We start from the raw sequence: 17,478 nt of genomic DNA, 5'->3' as shown, positions 1-17,478 counted from the left end.
TTCTGAGAGATATTCATTGATCCATCCAGGATAGTACTGTCTACACTGACAGGCAGATGCTTCTCCAGAGAATGAGGTTGTTCACATGACCAAAAACGTTAGGGCTGGGGAGAAGGCAGGATTATCCCTACTTTTCCCCACACGAGCACGGATCCATCCCTGCTTTGCCATGCCACTCGCCCACATAATCACTGCTGTGGCAAATTGCGCAGCAATCTGGAGCTGGCAAGAGCAAGGCCCAACTTCCAGGAATCCAACAATGCACTGTGCTGCTTGTGTGGTGGATTGGGTGAGTGCCAGCTGCCGGGACGGTCAACTTTAAGGTTGAGCTGGCTTTAGGGTTGAGCTCAACTTTAGGGTTGAGCTGGCTGCTGAAGGCTGCTGGAAGCCCACTCACCCACACGGCCAGGTGGTGGTGTAGGAGGCACACACGCATCCTCCTACCTCACTTTTAGCCCGGGTTAAGAACCTGATTCTGGCACTCCACACAACCAGCTCTACCTGGGTGAAGCATTATAACTCTGTAACACTGTGCATAATGCCTCCCGCTGTGTTTAAACATGGAACTATCCCAATCACATAGAAAGAGGGGATTAAGTCTGGTGTTCAAAAGAAAAATGGTGTTTTGAATTGTCTGGTCAATGACCGAAATAAAGTTTCCTTCCATTCCAAAAATGGTGTGCAGGTAGGGAGTGCAGAACCCTCCCCATTGCACATAGCTTACTTGCCCTCGGTCTTTATTCTCCCAACTGGCCACCAAAACCAGAAGTAATCCGAGCTGAAGAAGGTGCTTGAGGGTTGCAAGGAGGTAAACCTCAGAAGGAATTCTCCCTTCACCTATATGCCTCATTTGTTTTTAAAATCAGGTCCTTCTTTTAAAGTGATTGGAGTAGCTCCATGTTTAGACAAATGAAAATACCATGTTCTGCATGGGGTGGGGGTCTGTAGTGCGAGGAATCACTCGGGAGGAGCCATCAAACACAGACAATGAAGCAAGAGGACAAAGTCAATACACCTCAGAAGCAAGTGAAGAGCATCGTCAGGGGAAGCCAAAGATCAGGAACCAGGAATCAAGACAAGCTAAGTAAAACAGACAGGTGGCCTTTGCAATGATGTTGCTTCAGCAACTGCTTACTGCAGACTGAGCTCTCATATAGCCCTGCTGCTGGGTATAGATCTAGGGTCCGCTCATACTCCCAGAGACAATGTCTAGTTAAAGGGCTGAGTCCTATTTCTTAATCGCAGACTCCTTCAATGCTGGGGCGATTCTTCAATCTCTGGAGAAGGGTCAAAGTCCTCTTCCAAATCGGAGGATGGGGGCAATGGTGTGTCCTCAGGGCAAGGTGCGGGTGGTGGCTCTTCCAGACCCAGTACCTCTTCGGTTCCCTCATCCTTGGAGCTCTCACCCCTAGGTCCAGATACGTCTGGGGATACAGATGGTTCCCAGAAGGGAGCCTCAGGGGTAGGTTGTGTAGCTATCTCCTGGAGACTAGGAGCCTCATCCTCAGAGCTCTCACTGTCTGACCCTGCCTAATGTAGTGATAGATCCTGGTCCACGACACCATCCCACTCCCTAGAGTCCCTCCTTTTGGCATCTGGACCCACATTCTCGGGTCATTGTCAATGGAAATGAGCAACGAGGTGTGGAGCATGTACATGGGTGGCAGGCTCCCAGGAATTTGCTTCTGGACCTTTCATTCCACCAAGTATTGTTACTTGCCATGGTGAATCTGCAAGTCCAGAATGTTTTGAACCTCATACTCCTCTTTACTGTCCACTTGAATACGTGGCAGGCAAGTCTGTGCAGCTGGGGGTCTGGAAGCAGGATGTGCTGGAAGAAGCAAGGATTGGTTGAACACAGGGTGGATCTTTAAGGATGGGGATAGGCGAATGTCACAGGGTTGATAACTTGTGTCACGGGAAATGGACCAATAAACCAGTGGTCCAGCTTGCAAGAGGGACATGAAGTTTGGAGGTTATTGGTGGACAGTTACATCTTGTCTCCCACCTGGACTAGTTTTCCAGCCTGCTATTTTTTATTGGCCTGTGTCTTATATGCCTCCTTAGCTTGTCTCAATAGTTCCTGGAGATCGGTTTGCAGGGTATGTAGTTCTTCCAGAAATTGTTCAATGGCCAGTAGTTTGGCAGGTAGGCAGAGGGTGGGGAAGTATCATGGGTGCCCTAATTGTACAATAATACAAAGAAGGGGGTGTATTTCATAGAAAAATGTAGTGCATTGTTGTATGCAGATTTGGCTCATAGTAATAGGGTTGCCCAATTATCCTGTTGATAGGTGGTATAACACCTATCAAAGCTCTGGTTAGTTTCTTCTGTTTGGCCATCTGTTTATGGATGGTAGACTTATGACAGATTAATCCCCACACGTAGGAGACAGAAGAGCTCATGCCGAAATCCAGCCACAGACTGCAGGCCATGATCTGACACTAACCATTGTGGAAGACCATGTAGGTGGAAGACTTTGTTGAACATTGAGGGTAGCAGTTTTGTGGGCTGTGAGAACTCCTCGGCAAGCAATAAAGCATGCAATTTTAGTCAAAGCATCAACCACCACGAGGACAGAGGTAAATTATTGAGACGGGGTAATTCTGTAATGAAATCTAAGGTCACTGTCCTCCAGGGGCCTTCGGGTGTTGGAAGGGGCCTCAGCAGTCTTTCCGGTTTGGCAGTCTGATCCTTAGCCCGGGTACAGGTCTCACATCTGTCCACATATTTCCTGACATCCTTTCTCACTTAAGACCACCAGATTTCTCAATTCACTGGAAAACACTGTCTCAAGCGGCTCCTGGGGTATGTATAACTTGGAATACATACACAAGAGTCCTTCTGTTACAAAGGTACATGGTGTGAAGGCATTTTTTCTTGGAGCTTGCAGATGAGACATAATGAATACTTTCTGCTGTTATTGAAAGGGGGCTTGAAAGTCCTGAGTGTGCCTGAGTGAGGCAGTATTTTCAGGGTATAACAGAAGAGTTTTGGGGGAATCCTGGATATATTTGGGTTTCGGGGATAAGGCAGCCACCCAGCGATTTTGCATGTGTGGAATAGGCATGATCTAGAAGTTGAATTGTGCAAAGAAAGGGGACCACCAAATCTGATGCAGGTTAAATCTTCTTGCCATTTGGAGAGGTTCCAAATTACGGTGGTCTGTGTGCACTGTAACTGGATTACAGTGCCCCTCCAAGGTATTGTCACCATGTCTCGAAGGCCACCTTATTAGCCAGTGATTCCTTTTTCCAGCTCGGCAAATGAGAATTTCCGTGAGTAGTAAGCGCAAGGGTGAGCTGCACAGTCTTCCGGGGTTTCCTGGAAGAGGGACTGCCTCTAGGGGTAATTTTGCTAACTGAGCAAAGGGGCACCTTTTTAAAAGTGGTGATTCTCTTTATTTAGCAGGGGGAGAGAAACTGGCCCTATCCAGCCCCAGCATAACAGCCCTCCAGTGGCTATTGCTGGTGTCTATCTTATGTTTATTTTTCTAGATTGTGAGCCCTTTGGGGACAGGGAGCCATTTTATTTGTTTGTTTGTTTATATTTATGCAAACTGCTTTGGGAACTTCTGTTGAAAAGCAGTATATTCATCTTTGCCCCAAAGTGACTCTTTGCCTCAAGTGTTTGGAGATAAATATTCATCGTATATTTGAGGTGTCGGCTTCTTCTACTGTGAAAGATTGGCTAGGGTCATGGTACATTAGGTCTGGGAACTTTGTTTTAATTCTTCAAAGGCTTCCTGCTCTCTGGGGGTCCAACTGAAGGGAACTTGCTTGGTCCATTTCAGAAGGTTGGTGGTCAAAGCGGCTAAGGCAGAGAACTGAGGCATAAATGAGTGATAAAGTTGTAAAAAAAGTTGTGCCATTGAGTCAGTGTCGACTCCTGGTGACCACAGAACCATGTGGTTTTCTTTGGTAGAATACAGGAGGGGTTTACCATCGCCATCTCCCACACAATATGAGATGATGCCTTTCAGCATCTTTCTATATCGCTGCTGCCTGATATAGGTGTTTCCCATATTCTGGGAAATTTCCCATATTCCCATATTCTGGGAAACATACCAGTGGAGATTTGAACCGGCAACCTCTTGCTCCCTAGGCAAGTTACTTCCCCGCTGCACCATTAGGTGGCTAATCAGTGATATCAGTTTGCAAAACCAAGGAAGCGCTGAATATCCTTTGGTGGTTGCCAGTCTAGGCCTGCCTGAACCTCATGGTAGTCCATCCTCAGCCCCTGAGTGGTGATTATATGACCCAGGAATCCTACCTCCTTCAAACTGAAAGCATATTTTTCTAATTTGGCATAAAGTTGGTGTTCTCAGAGGTGTGGAAGGACCAGTTTTACATGAAGGCAGTGTTGCTCCTTGGTAGCCAAATAAATCAAAATGTCATATAAGCAGATAATGACAAATTGATCTAACACATCTCGGAACACATCGTTCCTAAAGTGTTGAAATATGGCCAGGGCATTGCATTATCTGAAGGGCAAGACCAGGTACTTTAAATACCTGTACCTAGTTTGGAGGCTGTCTTCCATTCAACTTCCCCAATCCTTACCAGATTATATGCCTCTCTGAGACAGAATGTAAGCAATCAAATAACTCAATAATCAGCAGTAAAGGGTACCAATTTCTAATGGTGATCTAATTACTGTGTGATAGTCATTACATAACCTCAACTCTCCACTTTTCTTCTTCTCAAGAAATGCTGGTGCCCCTGCAGGGAAACTGGATGGCCTTATGAACCCCCACTGTAAGTTGGTGCTGATGAAACGCCGTAATGTAGCTAACTCAGGTTTCAAGAGTGGGTAGGTCCTTCCAGCAGGAACTGACTTGATTCCCAGAATCAAGATTATAGCACAGTCATAACAGTGGTGCACAAGCAAGGTGTCCACCTCCTTGGGACAAAACACATACTAGAATTCATCATATTTGCCATGTCAGGCCTGCATTTCCTCGTTCAAAATGGCAGAACATGAGCTAGTTCGATTATTTGTGAGACAGTTTTGATGGCAGAAGTTGGAGCCAAAGAAAACTTGGTATCAGTTCCAGATAATGGTAGGGATATGCTGCGCCAGCCAAGTGATGCCCAATACCACAGGGAAATGTGGGAAATCTACCTATCTAAGACCAACTGTTCTTGAGCCTGAATGGCCAGTCCTAGTGCTATGGTCTCAAGTTTTACTGGACCATCGATCAAGGGCTGATCATCAATGGCCTCCATCAACACTGGCCAGGCCTTGGGCACTACTGGAATCTTGTGTTGTGTTGCAAATGTGCAGTCAATGAAAGAGCAGGAGGCCCCTGAATCCACCTTGGCACAGCTTGAGAAGACATGTCCATCAAGGAGTTGAATCTGCAGAGGTGGCATCCAAGAATAGTGATTTGAGTGACATCCTTGCGTAAGGTATAGCAGAAATGGGCCAAGTTATGGCTGGGTTAACTTGGTTTTGAGTCTTCCTATAGTTCGTAACCGAACACATCTGGGCATAATATTCATCTTGGCCACAGTACAGGCACAGATTCAGCAGCCGGCAATGGCTCTTTTCTCCCAGGGTCAACTGAGTGCCCAATAATATGGTATTCATTGCATCTGACAATGCTGAGTGAGTATCTACAAGCTGGGACTTCCATGATTTAAAGTGGGTCTCAATTCAGTGACAATGGATTATGACAACCAACAATGAAGTGGGGATCTCTACCAGCATCAGTTCATCCCAGATCTCATCAGCTAATCACTCTTGGAACTGATCAGTGCACTTTAACATTATTATTATTTATTTACACAGTCAGACAGGTATTATTGACTGGTTTGTTTTATCCAGACATCGATTCCTTCCCAAGGACCTGGGGTGGCTGAATTTTATTGTCAATGTTGCTGTTGTTATAGATATCGTCGCAGAATATAGGTTGTTCCCCATAAAGTTGCTTTTTGTAATTGGCTGATGGTGATTTCTGTGGCCCCTATGGTGTTGAGGTGCTCTTCAAGGTCTTTTGGAACTGCATCCAGGGTGCCAATTACCACTGGGATTATTTGGGTCTTTTTCTGCCACCGCCTTTCAATTTCAATTTGTAGATCTTTGTATTTGGTTATTTTTTCTATTTCTTTTTCTTCTATTCTGCTATCCCTTGGTATTGCTATGTTGATTATTTTAACTTGTTGTTCTTTCTTCTCAACTACAGTTATATCTGGTGTATTGTGTGGCAGATGTTTGTCTGTTTGTATTTGGAAGTCCCATAATATTTTTACATCTTCATTTTCTTCAACTTTTTCAATTTTATGGTCCCATCAATTTTTGGCTACAGGTAGCTTGTATTTTTTGCAGATATTATTATTTTATTATTTCTTGTTTACACAGTCAGACAGGTGTTATTGACTGGTTTGTTTTATCCAGACATCGAGTCCTTCCCAAGGACCTGGGATGGCTGAATTTTATCATCAATACTGTTGGTTATTATAGATATCATCGCAAAATATAGGCTGTTCCCAGTAAAGCTGCTTTTTGCAATTGGCTGATGGTGATTTCTGTGGCCCCTATGGTGCTGAGGTGCTCTTCAAGGTCTTTTGGGACTGCACCCAGGGCGCCAATTACCACTGGGATTAATTTGGTCTTTTTCTGCCACAGCCTTTCAATTTCAATTTGTAGATCTTTGTATTTGGTGATTTTTTCTATTTCTTTTTCTTTTATTCTGCTATCCCCTGGTATTGCTATGTCGATTATTTTCACTTGTTTTTCTTTCTTCTCGACTACAGTTATATCTGGTGTATTGTGTGGCAGATGTTTGTCTGTTTGTAGTCGGAAGTCCCATAATATTTTTACATCTTCATTTTCTTCAACTTTTTCAATTTTATGGTCCCACCAATTCTTGGCTACAGGTAGCTTGTATTTTTTGCAGATGCTCCAGTGTATCATCCCTGCTACCTTGTCATGCCTTTGTCAATCTGTGCGATCTTCTTACAACAGCTGATTAGGTGGTCCACGGTTTCATCTGCTTCTTTACAAAGTTGCTGTTTGTGGTTGATTTTTCGACTTTTGCTCTTATTGCATTTGTTCTTAGTGCCTGTTCTTGTGCAGCCAGTATTAAACCCTCTGTTTCTTTCTTCAAGTTGCCATTATTATTATTAATAATAATAATAATTCAATTTCTATACCGACCTTCCAAAAATGGCTAAGGGTGGTTTACACAGAGAAATAACAAATAAGATGGAACCCTGTCCCCCAAGGGCCCACATTCTAAAAAGAAACATAAGACATACACTAGCAACAGTCACTGGAAGTACTGTGCTGGGGTTGGATAGGGCCAGTTACTCTCCCCCTGCTAAATAAAGAGGTCACAACCCCATCCACATATTTATCCCTACAACTGTTTTATATCGCTTTGGTATTCATTTATATTGTGTCGGTATTCATTTATTGCTATAACAGTGCAAAATGTTAACTATCTAATGCACAAATATTTTCTTTGGTGGTACCTCAATTCACACAAAAGCATCAAAGGGAAATCAGGGCTCATATATCTTTGCAAATCTTCTTCCCCTGGTTTTCAAAAGTGGAGGCTTCATATTCCCAATTTACCTGATATTACCACATTGGGTAGATGGATTCGAAAGGTTCCTCCAAGAGGTGGGCTTGCAGCCTGCAGTCTCTGAACGGTAAGATTGATGTTTGCTTCACCCAGAGTCATAAGCAATTTCTTATCCCCTTCTGATCCCTCCAAGGGCAAAGCACCTCTGCATGAGATAACAAGACCAAGCTGACATAATGGCTACATTCAGGATAACAGCAGTTAATTGTGGCCAGAGTTACAATTCCTAACTCCAATTCATCATGATGCAGATGTTCAACAAACTGCGGCCAGCCAAACTGGAGTTGGAGGGGCCTCCCAGCTTGGCCTCCCAGCCCAATCCCAGCCAGCTCCATGGCCAGACTGTGGGCAAAGTGTCACCCCATCAGCAGTCCAGCCACAATTGGCCATGATCTCCAGGGGGTCATGCCAAGTGCAATTGTGCATTTTCAGAGTGCTCTGCCCACCCACAGCAGAGAAAGGGCTTTTCAAGCCTGTAAGTGCCCTACAATGCCAGTGCTATTTCTGCCAGCCATGGCACCGCTGCCCAAAGTAGACACCCACACTGAAAGCACCATGCAAACTTGAATTCCTGGAGGTGTTGGGGGCCCGGGGGGGGCGGGATTGAATCCCACTTTCAGTGCAGGAGGGGAGGGGAAAACCTACATTAGCTAGAATGGGATATGCAGATGGGGGAGGGCAAAGGATGCTGGTGGGGTATGTATAGCCATGACCAGGGAAGATGTCACAAGGGGAGACCCTGGCAAAGCAGTCCAGCAAGACCCATCACAAACCCGCTGCAAGCAGCTTGCTGCCCAGAGGGCTCACACTCTCATGAGAGGGCCAGTCTACTGGGGATATGGCTGTGCCCATGAGGCACTATCCCCACCCGCAGACTGCGAGCTCACAAGCTGAGCCACCCACTTAACAACCAGGGAATTAAAGGGGCTTCTAGTGGAGGCCTCAATTCTCTTTGTGGAAAAATGGGGGGGTCACTACTTTCCTTTCCCCAAATCCCTCTGAAGCTTTGCACACACCCGAGAGGACATCCTGACAGTGAAAGTGCCATAGCCAGGCTGTGTGCATAGCCATGGGCTACCCCCAGCCACCACTTCCCAACACACAGCAACACAGCTATACTTGGAGCACCCATGGCCTGACACTCTCGTGAGCAGGCGTAGTCTGCGTTGACTTTTGTTGCCACACTCATCGTCAGGCCCTGCTCATGAGTAAACCAGGGAAGTGGCTGGACCCCACTTCCCCAACCTTTCTTTGACCAGAACAGATCCACCCCAAACCTCCCCACCTTCTTCCTCGATTCAGACTTCAGTGCACCCAAAGGCCATTGAGATGCTCACTGTGTCACTGCTCATGCTCATGTACAATGGGGAAGGAGGGGTGGACAGACCTTTCCAATCTGTCCCAATCTGTCCTCGCACCATTTGCAGATCTTCTGGCACAGGGACTGATGGGAGAGGGGAGCCCCCATTCTCCAGACACCCCCGGACAGCGGGATGGCTGTTCTGGAGTTATGGCAAGGGTACACGAGTACACATGGGCTGGTGGGCTGGCAGGGGGCACGGTTTTGCAGCAGCTTGTCTGCAGTCCCCAAGATAAGGAGATCAATTGCCAGGGTAGTACTCACTGTGGATGCCATCCAGAAAACGTCCTTGCTCTATCCAGAGAACCCATGGCCTGATGCTCTCGTGAGGGGGGTGTTAGTGTGGAAAGGTGTGGAAATTAGTGTTATAAATTAAATTAGTGTTAGTGTGGGTGTTAGTGTGGAAATTCCATTTTGCTGTATGGAATCATTGAAAATTTGTCTGGGCATTTCTCTCCTCCTATGAGCTATCTGAGGGTGTCCCTGTAGCCTTTCACTCTCATGCCTGGACGTTGAACCCTGGTTCGGGTGTCTGGATCCAGCTTGCCAGCTCAGGTCTGCTTTTTTTACTCTCCCCACCCTTTTGCCTACTCCCAGTGCTCTGATGGGGTGCCCTGAATGTGCTGCCACTTGGAGTGTTTGTGCTTGTAAACATACATTATGGTTGCTCCCTTCTCAGGGGGCAAAGCACTGAGTGCCTGTACTGTCATCCCGTGCCATTGCCCCACCCCTTGCAAGTTGGGGGGGGAGCAAGGGACAGAGTGGGAACTGGGGGTGCCCCCATGTAGCTGTGCAGCTTGACAGGCTGGCCAGTCTGGGATGGGGTATGGTGGTGTCTCTGTAGCCTGGCAACTCCATAGCTGCATGGCTGACAGGAGGGGTGTGGTCAGTTTCCCAAGAGGCTGCCAGCAAGGAGTGCCGAAAGCATGGGGCAGCCGCATACTTGGATGGGTCTGCACTACTACTTCTATGACTGGGGTTTGGAAATGGGCACGAAACCACGGTTATAGCTGAGTATGCAGTTGGGTGTAACGCTTCGGCAGCAAAACCCCAGTTGTTGGCAGCGAAGCTTAGAGAAAACTGAAGATCCCAATTGGAGTTTGGCAGGGCAAACCGGAGTTAGCATTCGGCCCATAACCATGGTTTTGCGCATTCGGGCATACAGCAGTTACAACCTCGGACAGCTATAACTGTGGTCATATTGCATGTCTGAACTCAGCCAATACCTTCAGCAACTCAGCCTGGGGATTTCAAATATTTTTGGAAGAGAAAGAACAACTGTGATGTGAACTGTGTTTTCTACCTCAATGAGACAAGAGGGAGATCCTTGCAACAGTTTGCCATTAGGAAGGATACATTGTATACAGGTGGAGCACCAACCACAGACACAGATTCTATAAGACTCCCATGTGGACGAGCTGGTCTTGGTTCTCTTTGAAAAACTGAGGAAACAAGTTTTGGATAACTTTCAATGGGAGGGGAGGGAATTAAGGTTACTTTTTTGCAGATTTGAAAAAAAAATCAGATTTTGTATGCTACATCTATACAAAATTATAAAGTATGCTACACCTATACAAAATTATAAAATACCCAATGTTATCATAGTACACAAAACATTATACTAAAAATCTATAAGTACAAACATGTGTTTACAAATCTTAGAATAGCAGCAAAAACCAAAAAAAAAAAAAAGATGTAAAGGAGTTTACCTTATGGTTACTCATATAAACAATGAATGGTGCCCAGACTCAACAGTACCCATTGGGACTTACCATCACACTGTTGAATGTAAGCAGTGAGCTGGTCATCAAGCCCAAGGGTCAAGTCGTAGCTATTCATTCATTGTAGTGGGTTTAAAATCACATCATTGCTCACTACTAAGATTGTGGCTGTTGTCAACAAGTGCCACACAAGCTCAAAATGCTCAGGATAGGCCACATATTATATATAACCCAACAAGAAACAAATAGGATTAAAAGGAATAAAATATTCAATCATATTACAAATCAGTATCAAAACTCCTTGCCAAAATCCCTCAATTTTATCACAGTTTCATGGGCATTAAGTCGGCTTTTGGATTATGACACTTCTAGCAGCTATTGTTCTTACCAGAAACAATGAAGTGTTAAATTCCAGCTATATAAGAATTCTCCTTTGGATTTACATACAAAGAAGTAGGGATATGCACGAGCCATTTCAGCACCTCCTCTGGGAAGAACCAAATTGGATCGGGTGCCGGCGTTTGAACCAGCTTGGTGAGGCAGGGAACAGTTCCCTTAAAAGGCAGGTTAGGAGCTCCTTACCTGCTCATCCTTGCCCCGCCGCTGTTCCAGCAGTGGCACCCGCTCTGCAAAACGCTGCGTGCAGCTATAGCACTGTTCTCTGCAGCCTCTGCATGATGGCAGCACACACAAGGAACACGCAGGGAACAGCACCGCAACTGCGCGCAGTGTTTTGAAGAGCAGGTACCACCGCTGGAACAGCAACTGGCTGCCCTTAGTCACTCGTGCACATCCTTACAGAGAAAAAGTAGGACCATTCGGAAAAACAGTTCTCCAAACAGATTCTGGGACTTCCAAGTCCAACATTTTTTCCCCGTCTAATTTTTAAAATTATTTCCTTCATTCACTTTCATTTCATTTAAGATCTAATAAATTAAAGATAATGGTCTTTCATTTTCTCTGCTTGGATAATAATCCAAACAGGGTTAATTTTCGAACTCCAGTCCTTACATTTTTCATTATGTAACCCCCCACGTTTATAATGCAAGCCTTCTGTCCATTTTAACCAAGAGTTGTGCATCAGAGGATAAATCCCATATTTATATATGTGTATTTTCACTGTTATTTTTAGCTACTAATATCCATGTTCTGAGTTTTAAAAGTTGCTGACCACCAGTTTACTAAAATGTCAACATGTCAAACCATTGCAAATAACATGTTCTTTAAAAGAGGGTTCCTATGTTTGTTAAGGAAATGTTCTTTTTTCCAAAAGAAAAACGTTTACACGTGTAATGTTTCATCATAATGGCCCACATACAGTACAGTGTTAGACAGGTAGTAGCAACGATTGTACTGTCATGCAACTGCATGTGTGCAGTTTTCAACCATTGTGCAAGTGCACTCTTGCAAAAGCACTCGCACAACTGTGTCGATATTGCTTATGACTCATCCAACAGTGTGGGCAGTAGCGCTACCACCTGCCTTACACTGCGTTGTATCTGGGCCACTATCTACAAGCAACAACAAGAGGAAGAGAAAGCTATTAAATTAAATTATTTTTTAGTATATTTGTATACCACCCCAAAATCACATCCATGTACGGTTTACAATGAATAGGACATAAAATTAAAACAGGCATTGAATTAAAACAGGAATTAAATTACCAACTATGTCTCTGTCCAAAACTATAATTTCATCTATGAAAAAGTTGCCTGATGTCTCCGTCTCACTAATAAGGGGTTCCACATTAATCTGATGCAAAAACACTGAAGAATTTTTTCGGAGATCTTTTAGAAATCCAGAATTTTCCAAACAATTCTTCCAAAGATCAATACATGTGAACTTCCACCTGAAGGACAATCCAAGTATGTTGATGTCAATAGGTCACCTAGACCAGGAAGTCAATATTTGCACAACTGACACATTTTCTGTGCTAAGCCTCCCCTTCTTTCTCAGCAATAAATGACTTTATTTCAGTCACATTACTGCAGCTTTCAGGACAACGACCTATAAGCTGAAAAGCTTGTTCCTACTTCCTAGTAGCATAGAAAATATGCCAGAAAGAGATAGTAGGCATCTGGATTTTATCTGAATAATCCAGAATATCTCAGACCATATAAAATCTTGTTCAGGGCATAGAAATATCTTGAATGTGTAAAGCTTTTATTAAAAAGGAACTGTACAGTGGCATGGATGCCTACGAATGACACACTTCCTCCTTTTGATTGTCTGGTGTGTGGAAACTAATATCTGCTATAAATGTGCCCACAAAAGGCACAACGTATACAACAGAACAGATTGTTCTGAAAAGGCCATTTGCCTGGAAAAGGCCACTATCATATGATGCAGGGTACTTGGACAATGCCTGAAGCCATTGTAATGAGCTGACATATTGGCTGGCAGCTGAATTGAGCCCTGAGGTGCTGAATCCTTCTCTGATGCTCTGATGTACAATCAGTGGATGACTTCCATAATGATTTTGTCTTTCTGACTAAGCCTCATAACCAAATCCCTCTGAGAAGCTGAAACCAAACGTCTGTCTGAACCAACATTACAATCACAATCAATGTAAAACAAATGTCTTGTACTGGGTATCTGTTCTTGAGTATACAGAACATCAAAGTGGTTATCCTGATTCCCACCAGCTACAAAGAGGCCTCTGTGCCAAAATGTCTGAAGCACAGAATTTTGTTTCAAATAATTACTGTAAAGAGGAAGAGTGCCATTCATGAGAAATACACATAATACATTTCTATAGGTGCATACCTTTCTGGATTGGTCCTATTAAGATGCCACTGGCAAGTCAAATTCTTCTTCACAGTATTTAGAAAGATGTTGGAATAGGACACTAAAACGCAGAAGGTGTCACTCAGGTAACCTTTATGTGCAAAGCACAGCTGTTAAAAAAGGGAATGAAGGGGAGGGAAACAAAGTACTTACAGCATTCTGTATTAAATGGACTAGCACCGGGGAGACCCAAGTTCAATTCTCCATTCAGCCATGATACTAGCTGGGTAACTCTGGGCCAGTCACTTCTCTCTCAACCTAACCTACTTCACAGGGCTGTTGTAAGGAGAAACGTAAGTATGTAGTACACCGTTCTGGGCTCCTTGGAGGAAGAGCAGTACATAAAATGTAAAATAATAATAATAATAATAATAGCCCCCAGTGAGGCACTACCTTGGCGTGGTTGTGGGGCTTGCGTGCTCTGAGGAAGGTGAGAGCTATGCCAGAGGTCCAACCATAATGGACAGGTCTCACCAGAGGAGCCAGACAAAGAGTGCCTCTCCCATCAACAATATTGTGAGACGTAACTTTAATAAATCTATACCAGATCGGTCGTCGCCCAGGTCAACGAGGACCATGCCAGGTGCTATAGTCCCTGGACATCTGGTGGCAAGTGGGCAACAGGACTCAGGATCTTCAGTTGAGCAACCAGGGCTGAAGACAGCAAAGTTACTGGAAGAAACATCGCTTAACCGAAAAAAATATACAAAAAATGCCAACAAGGAAATAATGATCTGCTATTACAAGTCTAGTCCAACTAGAAGAGGTTATTTAAAAAGAATGTACCAAATTTGGAAAGAGAAGCATCCAGATACAGAAATAACAGAACAAAGGCTAGCAGACCAGAGAAGATACATAATAAGAAATAAAGTATTCACAGGAGTTGAGCTGGAAGAACTGGAAAGAGCAACACAGGCTCAAGATATGGAAGAAGAATTACCACCAACCGAAGCAGTTGCTCAGGCGCAGGTGGAGGAGGTGTTGGAAATAGAGGATACCACTGTTACTGAACTGTTTCAAAATCAAAACCAGGCAACCTCCCCTTTGCCTTCACCTCAAAAACCCAAATGCCGTTTAACAGAAAAGCAACAAGAACTAAACCAAAAAATAACTGAGCTCATGAACCAAACAACCACCACGGTTCGACTTCCAGCTCCAAAAACAGTTGCCAAAAACAACTTGCTCAGGTATTAAAAGATGTCAATGCTGCACTTGCAGAGATAACAACCAAGAATTTGCAAGAAACAAACCAACTAATATACAGTGCAGCAACAATAACAACACAAAAGCTCGGATATAAGATCAATGGACCTGTAAAAAAAGAAAGCAGTACATCACCTACATGGAAGATTAGATTAGAAAATAAAATCTTCAGGCTTAGATCAGATGCTAGTAAATTGAAAGATATGAAAGACAAGATGCTGAAGAATGAGAACACCAAACAGCATCTGATCCAAAAATACCACCTAGATTCAGGGAAAATTAGAGAAGTCCTGGAAATAATAAAGCAGCAAATAACAGCAGTGTCAAAGAAGATTAGCAGGTATGAAGCCAGAATTACACAACACAGGCAGAATCTCCAATTCCAGTCGAATCAGAGACGTTTCTTCCAAAGCATAGAAGGAGAAACTGCAAGAAACCTAGAAACACCAAATAAAGAACCAACAGTGCAATTCTGGGGAAAATTATGGGACAATCCAATAGATTATAATAAAAAAGCAGGCTGGATGAAAGAGGTCAAAAAATGTCACCAACAAATGCAAGATCTAATAATAACACCAGAATTAATAAGTGAAAGAGCAAAGAAAATTAAAAATTGGACTGCTCCAGGCGACGATGAACTGCATGGCTTTTGGCTTAAACACCTAACAAGCCTTCATAAACAACTATCAAAACAGTTCAATCACATTTTGCAAGGAGGTGATATTGAATAATGGCTAACAACTGGGAATACTCATCTCATCATGAAAGACCTAGCAAAAGGTGCAGTTCCAAGTAATTATAGACCGATAACCTGTCTGCCAACCATGTTCTAATTATTAACTGGAATAATAGCAGATGAAATGATGCAACATTTATTAACTAACAAACAGCTTCCAGTTGAACAGAAAAGAAATTGCCTGAACACCAGAGGCACAAAAGACCAGCTGCTGATTGAAAAAATGATTTTAGAAAACTGCAAGAGAAGAAAAACAAATTTAAATGTTGCAGGGATTGACTACAAGAAAGCCTTCGATTCATTGCCTCACACATGGATACTAAAATGTTTAGAAACAACTGGTGTCAGCAAAAACATTCAGATATTTATTTTAAAAAAGCAATGAGCATGTGGAGTACACAGTTAACAATCAATGGCAAGACACTTGGACAGGTTAGCATTAGAAGAGGTATTTTCCAAGGGGACTCACTATCCCCGCTGTTGTTTGTAATCGTCATGACTCCACTTTCACAAATACTAAACAAAACAGGCCTCAAATACCAAATATCTAAAACATCAAGTAAAATCAACCATCTGCTGTACATGGACGATCTGAAGTTGTATGGAAATTCCCAGTCAGAAATTGAATCACTGCTAAACACTGTCCGTATATTCAGTAGCGATATCGCAATGGAGTTTGGACTAGACAAGTGTGCTGCATTAATAATGAACAGAAGGAAAATCAGAAAAACAGAAGGAATAGAACTGCCCAATGGAAGCAAGATCAAGAACCTGGAAGAGAAAAACATTACAAATACTTAGGCATTCTCCAGGCTGATAACATCACACACACTGAAGTTAAAAGAAAAATTGGAAGTGAATGCATCAGGAGAGTCAGAAAAATCCTCAAGTCCAAACTCAATGGTGGGAACACCATACAAGCCATAAACACCTGGACTATACCTGTTATCAGATACACTGCAGGAATAATAGACTGGACTCAGGCAGAGCTAGAGACGCTAGATCGTAATACCAGGAAAATAATGACCATTAACCATGCTCTGCACGCCGGCAGTGATGTAGATAGGCTATACCTCCTTCGCAGCTCAGGTGGAAGAGGAATGCTGCAAGTCCATCAAACAGTAGAGGAGGAGAAAAGAGGCCTTGAAGAATATATCAAGGACAGTGAAGAAGATGCACTTCAAATTCAATAACGCGAAACTATTCAACACCAATGAAAGAAAGCAGGCCTACAAGAAAGAACAAGTCAAGAACCGAGCAGAAAAATGGAGAAATAAGCCCCTGCATGGGCAATATTTGCACAATATAAGTGGAAAATCAGACATCACCAAGACCTGGCAATGACTTAAGAATGGCAACTTGAAGAAAAAAACAGAGGGTTTAATACTGGCTGTGCAAGAACAGGCACTAAGAACAAATGCAATAAGAGCTAAAGTCGAAAAATCCACAACAAATAGCAAGTGCTGCCTTTGTAAAGAAGCAGATGAAACAGTGGACCACCTAATCAGCTGTTGTAAGAAGATCGCACAGACTGACTACAAACAAAGGCATGACAAGGTAGCAGGGATGATACACTGGAACATCTGCAAAAAATACAAGCTACCTGTAGCCAAACATTGGTGGGACCATAAAATTGAAAAAGTTGAAGAAAATGAAGATGCAAAAATATTATGGGACTTCCGACTACAAACAGACAAACATCTGCCACACAATACACCAGATAGAACTGTAGTCGAGAAGAAAGAAAAACAAGTCAAAATAATCGACATAGCAATACCAGGGAACCAGAATATAAGAAAAAGAAATAGAAAAAATCACAAAATACAAAGATCTACAAATTGAAATTGAAAGGCTGTGGCAGAAAAAGACCAAAATAATCCCTGTGGTCATTGGTGCCCTGGGTGCAGTTCCAAAAGACCTTGAAGAGCACCTCAACACCATAGGGGCCACAGAAATCACCATCAGCCAATTACAAAAAGCAGCTTTACTGGGAACAGCCTATATTCTGTGACGATATCTATCACAACAGCAACAACACTCACAATAAAATTCAGCCATCCCAGGTCCTTGGGAAGGACTC

The 17,478-nt window shown here is 43.5% G+C and overlaps 1 protein-coding gene across 1 annotated transcript in view; it reads right to left on the bottom strand.

Moving 5' to 3' along the window:
* The window catches only part of PKHD1 (PKHD1 ciliary IPT domain containing fibrocystin/polyductin), a 436,391-nt gene that overhangs the window by 366,960 nt on the left and 51,953 nt on the right, over positions 1-17,478 (bottom strand). The window contains exons 14-17 of the mRNA XM_053273219.1: positions 13,439-13,569; positions 12,337-12,521; positions 10,255-10,393; positions 7,582-7,736 (exon numbers count right to left, since the gene is read on the bottom strand). Of these exons, the coding sequence (XP_053129194.1) occupies positions 7,582-7,736; positions 10,255-10,393; positions 12,337-12,521; positions 13,439-13,569 (610 nt within the window). The remainder of the gene's footprint in view (positions 1-7,581; positions 7,737-10,254; positions 10,394-12,336; positions 12,522-13,438; positions 13,570-17,478) is intronic.

Source organism: Hemicordylus capensis, chromosome 1, assembly GCF_027244095.1.
Source record: "Hemicordylus capensis ecotype Gifberg chromosome 1, rHemCap1.1.pri, whole genome shotgun sequence".
Lineage (NCBI taxonomy): Eukaryota > Metazoa > Chordata > Lepidosauria > Squamata > Cordylidae > Hemicordylus > Hemicordylus capensis.
This window is presented reverse-complemented; position numbering and strand designations above follow the sequence as displayed.